The 8,362-nt window shown below is 42.0% G+C and overlaps 1 protein-coding gene across 2 annotated transcripts; it reads left to right on the plus strand.

Annotated features, from left to right (window-relative positions):
* The first annotated feature begins 4,787 nt into the window (after positions 1–4,787).
* Positions 4,788–7,769, plus strand: LOC127324656 (E3 ubiquitin-protein ligase At3g02290). Of its 2 annotated transcripts, XM_051352253.2 has the most exons (5): positions 4,788–5,500; positions 5,678–5,951; positions 6,492–6,858; positions 7,155–7,264; positions 7,384–7,769. In XM_051352253.2, the coding sequence occupies exons 2-5, from the start codon at positions 5,850–5,852 to the stop codon at positions 7,408–7,410; spliced, it is 606 nt and encodes a 201-aa protein (XP_051208213.1). In that variant the 5' UTR covers positions 4,788–5,500; positions 5,678–5,849; the 3' UTR covers positions 7,411–7,769. The 2 variants fall into 2 exon arrangements, with proteins under 2 accessions (XP_051208213.1, XP_051208212.1); XM_051352252.2 differs by having other exon boundaries at positions 4,788–5,951.
* Positions 7,770–8,362: the final 593 nt, after the last annotated feature.

Raw genomic sequence — 8,362 nt, forward strand, 5'->3', positions numbered from 1 at the left:
TGATGTGAATTGTTACACAAGGTTGGTACTAGGGTTTATCTTATGGTTCTACTAGAGTTTGATGATTGAGGTTGATTTGAATGGTGTGGTATGGTGATGAATGGTGTCAATGTGAGATTAGCAAGCTAGGGTTTATACATAGGTGTCATTATTGGATCATATAGGTTTTAATCAAAAATAGAGACATGAAATGATAGATTCATGTGAATTGGTTTTATGTTGGTGGATCATGAACATGCATTCATTGGTTACTCATCAAGGCTCTATATGTAAAGTTGAAGTGGCTATGATCACATGGGCTAAACCCCTAGGGTTTTAGGATTTCAACTATTTAGGATGAACACATAAAATAATGGGATCCAGGTCTTACTTAAATTCAAACTAGGGTTTCTAAATTATGGTACAACTCCTAAAATGATGATTGGCAACATAGGTGTGGTAACTAATTACTTTGAAACAAAATTAATAATGGTTTGACACTTTATTAATTTCACAAGAATTAATATTTAGGGTAACTCCTATGTAGTTTTTAATTGAGAATTAGGGTTTAACAATTGCGATTAGGTTTTAAAATAATTAACTTGTTAACCAAATATGTTTAAGTAAACAATTGTTGGGCTACCAAAATAATATTGTCTTTTAATATTTTCTTGAGTTATTACTATTTACAGAAAATAGAAAATAGTAATATGCAATTTAGGGTTTATGAATTATCACTAATATTTAAGTGAATGCCATTATGGTAAAGAAAATGAATCTTAACAATTTACTTAGTTACTGAATAGTTAAAATATAATTTTGGAACTTAGTCATTTATTGAATTCAATTTGTATTTTTAAACAATTAGAAAGACATAATTAATAAAGAATAAAAATAAGTGAATTTTTATTTTGACACACATTTTTGTTTTATATTTTATTTGAATAGAGTTTATTTTTGTGAGCATGTTGATATCTGATTCATATTTTTCTGAGTTGAAATGAATTTTGTATGATTTTACAAGGTTTCAGCATTTTTTTCTGGAATTTGAAATAAAGTGGAAATACTAAAGCTACCCGGTACAGATCTTACTCTAGTCACTGGCTAGTGGGTCCATTGACTGGGTCAGTTGCCACGTGGGCAACGACCAGTCAACGACGTCAGGGGAACCCACATGCCACGTCGGCGTTGCCGGCGGCTAAACGTCGGCGACCAATTCACGGCGGTGCTACGCTACAGGGCCTCCTAGGATGGGCTACTGACGATTTCCGAACCACCTCGACACGCTGAAGACGATGGTGGTGACGGTTTGGCGAGGGGTTCGCCGGAACTAGCTCTGGTGAGAGGTGCTGCGGTGGTGCTCTCCGGCGAGAATCAAATCGGACGCTACAGATGATGCTAGGAAGCGAAAGTAGGTTCTACAGACGCGTATGCTCACCCTGAATGCGATGGCGTGGTCGGCGACGACGATAGATGACGGAGACGGCGAGGACTTCTCCATTCCCGGCGATCTGCTGCAAGGGGAAAACCCAAAATTGGCGTCGCTCCGAGCTCCCCTGGATGCGTAGCTTTGCCAGTAGAACGGCGACGTCGAGGCGCATCTCCTCGACCAAACGGTGAGCTTCGGGGTGGTCTCAATCGACGGCTAGCCGGAGAAGGACTGCCTGTGAGTTTGGTTGATTGAGAGAGATAGAGATGGGCTGAGAGGAAATGAAGTGGCGGAGGCGAACAAGGCGTGCACGGCGATGCTCTCCACCTATTTATAGGCCAAGGGAAGCCCCGTGGCCTCGACACGGCGACGGCCATGGTCGGGAGGTGGCGGTCTCTGGAAGCTTCTAGCTGGCATGGATCTCTTTGGGCGTGGATAAGCTCGGACGCGAATCGAGTTGGGCGTGGTTCTGAGAATCTTGGCAACGTCCGGGCAAGCTTATCGACGAGCAGGTCGTGGCCTACTGGCGTCGCAGTGCTGTCGACGCCGGAGAAGAAGAAGGACGAAGCTTTTCTCCTCGCACGATTTTTAAAGACTCCGAAACGGTATTTGGTTCGGGCTGGGCTTGTCCTGGGCTAGCACCTGGGCTGCTACTGGGCTGCTGAGGCCTGCTTCGGTGGACAGGTAAGCAAGGTAAGGCCTCTCTCTCTCTCTCTCTTTTCTGTTTTCTTTTCTATTTTCTGTTTTTATATTCTGGTTTGTATTTGATGTTTGAATTCAAATTTGATTTCTGTTTTGTTTTGCAGGTTCTAAAATATTTTAATATCAAAACAATTTTATAATGCTACCTGCTGTATTGTTTTGTTTATAAACAACCATTTTATAAATGATTAATTTGGGGTTCTTATTAGGCACAAGTTAAAATTCCAATTGATATAATTCTAGGGTTCATCTTAATTCCTAATTAATTTAAGAATCAAACCTGTTTAAATGATTTGGAATGTAGAACATGTGCATGGTGAACATATTCTATTTTTCTAGTGCTTAACCATAGTGATCATTCACATATAATTTATTTATGGCTAGGGTTTAACAAATGGTAAAGGAAATGGAATTAGTTCATGATTTTATGTGAATGATAGTTCTTAAGATTTCAGAAGATGATTTGGATATTGGTTTCACACTACTCACTTATATATCATTTAAGCTTAAGTATAACTAGTTTGGTTTATACTTGGGGTCCATGATACACAAGTTAAGACATATTATTTTATGTAGATTGGTTCTATATGACAAGGTTTATGGTTTTGGGAATACTTCACTATTTGAAGTAGGAAATAGGCATGATTCATGGCAGGGTTCTACTTATAATCCAAAGTAATCCATGGGTTGGATTTCAGACTTGGTCTAGGGTTTTAGTAGTGATCACCAATGTGATACATCACTAGGTTTAGGATGTGAGCAATAGTTAGGTTATGTTTAATTGACTAGGATTACTCCTCTACACAAGGCATGAGGATTGGTTTGGGATTAACTACTAGTGATATACTTATTATTTTATGTGATAGATGAGATCTATTAATAACATGGGTTTAACTGATCATCTATATCTACAAGGTATAATCATGCATTAGACAATATCCACTTATTCCTCACTAATCACTCTTTATCATTCCTCTCATCACACTCACTTAGATTCTTAGGATTTCTAATTAATACCAAATTGTGATGATTATGGAATTGGTTTCCTAAGGTCCTACTCAAGAGATGATGATATGATCCTCTAAATATATGGTTTGCCTAGGAATTCTACCTTGGTATCTTCTGTAGCTTGTTCTTCAGGAAATCGGATAAACCTTCTTCTTGTGGTATGCCTCCACCTCCTAGCTTCTTCATCTTGATCCTAACTAATTCATATGGAAGGTCTCAAGTGTTTGGTTTCCTTGCATCATGCTACAAGGTGATCATATGGATGAAGGGTGTGGCTCTATTTATAGGCTTGGGAAAGCTCTAGTATCATGACACATAGGTGGTGACTCTTGTGTTGGTTTGATGAGTAAGGTGCTTGGGTGTCATGCCCTCATCCATAGCAATCCTTTGAGCATGAGGTGGCATAGCTTGGAAAGCAAGTCATGTAGATATTTTCATCCTATGTGGCAAGATCATTATCCTCTCATATGATTTATTTTTGGATAGCCAAGTGGCATTTGTTACTAAATATCTTGTGAATGGTTTTATTATTGTGGATGAGTCACTATATCATATTGGATTGGATTTATATTATAATATTGATCAAAAGATCAAGGTTGAAGGTTATTCCTCAGATTTGGATAGTTGGTGTTTGATTTCACCAAGGCATGATCATATGAGTTTCAAATTACTCATAATCACTTTGATTCAAATAGTTTGAACTATAAATCGTAATGTAAATGGATTTAGTTTTATGATATTCCATATACTTAATAAGTTATGATTTAAATAAGAATGTGTGGCTTTTATGCACTTTAGACCCTATGGTTTACCTTATTTGGTAATAAGTTTAGAAGTGAATTAATTTACACACAAAGGTAGTTGCTAACTTTTAAGTGTTAATAAGTTAGGGTTTCATTCATAAAGAATGTGTTGTTGTAAATATAATTCCATTTGATCTAATCCATAGATCAAATCATCTCTACCCAAAACAAGGTTTTAACAAAGATCACAGTGAAATTTATAGCGCTTGACTTGATGGTCTACTTCAATTCCAGCAAGTCAAGTGAAACTTCAGTTACTGTGGTAAGTTTTATTTGAAAGCGCGAAAATTCCCCGGATTTTCTATGCATGAATGCAATGCACACTTTGGTGTTCTCTCATTTTATTGCCTCTAAACCTGGGATATTACATTGTGGGAGGGAGAGAGACGTGCGAGAACAAGTGCAAATGGAAATGAGGGGAATATTTTCTTTTTGGTAGGAAGGGTATAGGTTCCTTTGTGCTGTGGGCAGAGTGGTCACAAGTGTTGTCGACACTTTCCGTTCGCCCACCTCAATACGAGGCCGATACGGTTTGCCACTTCCTTTTCCCCTCCAAGAAAGACACATGCACCTATTAAATTTTGATGGAGTACAAACTTTCTATTACTCCCTCCATCCGTAAACAAATGATTTAGTAAATTTGTCTACATTTGAATGTATCTAGATGTATTTTAGTTATAGATAATATATATCTAGAAAAAGTTGAAACACTTATTTGTTTTAGGATGGATGGAGTACCATATCTCTCTCACAATACACATAACACATAAATATCAGGAGTTACAATCAGTCGCAGAGATAGCAAAGCAGCCGACAGCAATTAGCAAAGCAGCAGCAGAGATAGCAATTAGCAAAGCAGTCAGCGAAGCATTGGTAGCAGACACCAATATCAGCAGCTGCTAAATCTCTGTCGATCTCTCTCGCTGCATCTCTCTCCCACAAACAGCAGCCAGCCGCCTCCTCTGCCCATCTGCTCTTCCCGGCTCGTCGACGCCCCTCTCTCTAGGCCGGCCTCCTCCGATCCTCTCCCCGCATTCCCCAGCATCTTCTTTCGAAGCAGCAGCAGCAGTGCCGCTTTGCACTTCCGCCGCGGATGGCCCCTCTGCTTCTGCTTGGTCGTCTTCTTCCTTTGTCCGACGGAAGACACACACGGGACACGGGAGACACGGGTCGCCGCCGTTCCCCAGCTCGACCAAGCTCGCCGGACCCGGAGGCCAGCGCGAGACCAGGGCCTCGCGCCGTACTCGGGGAGATCAGGCCCGGCACCAGGGATCTACGGGAGACAGCGCACAGTGCTCGGCCCGTACGCCCATGGCTCTCTCTTTCCGGTCCAACCGTTGCGCTCGTCGGTCGGTGCAACAGCAAGTCGATCGCGCGCAATGCCTTGCGTGCCAGCTCCAATCTCCTTGCCGCCCCTCTACTCTATCCTCTCCAATCCGGCTCCATATCCAACCCCGCGATAATCCTTGATCTACTCCCGATTCGTCGGAGTTCAGTTACTACCACCACCTCTGCTACTTTTGTACCCACCATCGTCAATCTGCGTACGCGGGGTTTAACAGCACCGCTTCCTCCCAAGGTCCGCCTTTTCTCTTTCTTTCTTTCAAGAACTCGCAGCAGTAAAAGGGGAAAATCCCCCAAGCCTTCTCCGATTCCATCAAGCGCACTCGCCGTCGCCCAAGATGCCACCATCTCTTTCTGATTGATTCTCTCACCGGCCGCGCGCGGAGAGCCTAATTTTGCGGTTGTTTCGCAGATACGGCGGCGGAATCGGATTATTCTGCCCCAGGATAATTAATAAATTGCCACCGACCGACGATCGGCTTCTTTCTTCCTTCTAATCACTGCTGCGGCGGCCGGCGAGTCCGAGGAACTAGAAGGGCCGCCACGACACTCCGTTTGGTCTGCAGGGGAGAAGACAAGGTTTGATGGGGGCCATCCTGTGCTGCTTGCGCGGCCCCGGCGACGAGGCGCCCGGTTGTTGCTCGTGCCTGCCGTGGCCTTTCTTGAACAACAATCATCAAGACTCGGTATGTATGATTGTTTTTACCGATCTGTTTGTTTTAGGCGTTCCGTTTTCCTGTGTTGCGGTGATGAGGTGCAGATATGTGATCAATTTAGTCACCGCCAGTGCAGGTTGAATTTTCTTAGTTTCTGGTCCACACACATGAGTTAGTTTACATGATCACATTGCTGCTTCGGGGCGCCACCGGGATGGCATTTCATTGTGCTCGTTTTAATTTCACAACTTGTTACTGATAATAGTACTTAAGTAGTGGATAAACCCATGAATGGACAAGCCTATAATTTGCGTCGAGCCCGCCTATCCAGTTTTATTATCCTTCGATCGACTTGTTTGACAATCAGCCCAGAGCTGCTATTTATAGAAATTGGAACTGGACAACTTGATACTGAATAAGCAAGATACTAATACAGAATTGCAGCATGTTTTGGTCCCGATTCTTTAAAAAATGTGTTTGTAGTGTCACCTTTGTTCACACTTGCAACGTTTCCTCTGGGCCTTATGTTTCAGTCAGCTGCTACACAATATCATAACTAATTTCTCCCAGGGCGCCGCTTCACGTCAAAGAGTGAATACACGGGTTGCACCCGTTCAGGGGAGGGTTCCTCTTTCGGGTTCCACTGGTTCAGGGCAGGAGGATTCAATGAATACTTTCCGCTGCCCTCCAAGGCCTTTACCTTATGACGATCCTCAGTTCATCCATCAGATGGAGAAGCACCTGCTAGTGGCAGGGCATGAAAAAGCTTCAACGCAGTTCCAGAAATCTATTCAACTAGAAGAAAACAACAATTCTGATATCAGCTCAGCTCAGAAGGCTCACGGGTCATCGCTTAAAGCTCAATCACAAGGTCAAAAGATTGTGGGAACACAAGTCGATGTTCCTTCTGAGGATGACTGTCCAATATGCCTAGAAGGTCAGTGAACACAAGTACCACTCCAGTTCTGTTCACAGATCTGACATCTTATTTTTTTCGTTCGATGAGCTTTATAACATAAGTTTCACCTTGTGCCAGTTGCAAAGAAGATTCACATTTATTCATTTTAACCATTATCGATAACAACCATTTCTTAAGTGATCGGTTGTGATGGATGGCCACTTTGCTACATTTCTATCAGATGTGCTGCCATGTGTGATGTATCTATTCTGGCATGCGAAAGAAAGACAAATGTAGCATTCCACCAATCTGAATTTATTTCCTTTTTGTTACAGAGTATGATTACGAGAATCCAAAAATAGAGTTGCAATGCAACCATAATTTCCATCTTGGTTGCATTTACGAGTGGATGGAAAGAAGTCAATCTTGCCCTCTATGCGCCAAGGTATTTAGCTTCTTTACCAGAAATTCTTCCACCTGGGAAAGAGAAGAGTTAGTTTGTGTTCACTTTAATCTGGCAAAAATCATGTCTAACATTTTGATTACTGAACTGCCCCATTGCAGGTAATGCTATTCAATGAGGAGCAATAGCCATGCTGCCGCAAGTCTTTGCGCATGCTGAAGACCTGAATCGTGTAGGTTGTGTACAGAGCATTGATGAAATCAAGTTGCTAGATTGTTTGCTGAAACCTCCAGCGGCGCAAAATTTCGGCTTTTCTTTCTATAGAAGTTTTTTTTTTCATTTCTCCACAAAGTTGATGTTTTGTGCCAATGCAAACCTGAAATTTCAAACTGATGTTAGTCTGATGAATGTTGGGTGATTATGTTAGCTTGGCATACTGAAGTGCGAAACTCTGGAAACTTCACCAGTTATTGCTACTTCTTTGTCAGCGGTTTACAACAGGAACTGTGCTGTTTTTATTCAATGATGATGACTACTACATGATTTATCACATGTTTTACAAAGATAAAGTTAATGTTTGAAATGTGACTAGGATTAGTTATCAGGTAGTAACAAAAGTCAGGATTTCTGAGATTTGTATTTGCCTTGATGGAAGAGGTCGGAACTGGAGAATTGTCGGCCCCCAACTTTCTATTTCCACTTGCATAGTTGTTGTCATTGTTAGACTGAAAACTCCATTCCTTGCGTTGAAGAGTTTGCAAATCCCAACTAAACAAAACACAGCGTGCCATGTGCGGGCAGCATTTTTCACAAGTAACAATAGACTACTCATTGCAGCATTAGAACTAGGATTTTATAGTACAATAGTTACTGTTTTGACAGGACAACTATTGCAAGACCGGATGTCTTCATATCATGTGCACCCTCATAATACACTATATACTTGCCAATCATTTTAGCTCCCCTCTCCATGGTCGTTTCATGACACACGGCTACTTCCGTGCCTCAACAAAACGGCAGCGTCCATGATCTGGCTCAGTGCTTCCAGCACATAGGCTTGTTGGTGTTTGGATGTTGGTGCCCAGCAGCCCTGCAGCTGCTGGTGAACTACCAGGACATGTCTGGCAGTAATACCGGAGC

The sequence above is a fragment of the Lolium perenne genome, chromosome 1 (genome assembly GCF_019359855.2).
Source record: "Lolium perenne isolate Kyuss_39 chromosome 1, Kyuss_2.0, whole genome shotgun sequence".
Lineage (NCBI taxonomy): Eukaryota > Viridiplantae > Streptophyta > Magnoliopsida > Poales > Poaceae > Lolium > Lolium perenne.

What these genes read in the sequence shown, in the direction of transcription:
- LOC127324656 (XM_051352252.2), top strand. Translation starts at nt 5,850, where the DNA reads ATGGGGGCCATCCTGTGCTGCTTGCGCGGCCCCGGCGACGAGGCGCCC. An exon ending in ACAACAATCATCAAGACTCG is followed by an intron (nt 5,952 to 6,491) that starts GTATGTATGATT and finishes AATTTCTCCCAG; the next exon opens with GGCGCCGCTTCACGTCAAAG. An exon ending in CTGTCCAATATGCCTAGAAG is followed by an intron (nt 6,859 to 7,154) that starts GTCAGTGAACAC and finishes TTTTTGTTACAG; the next exon opens with AGTATGATTACGAGAATCCA.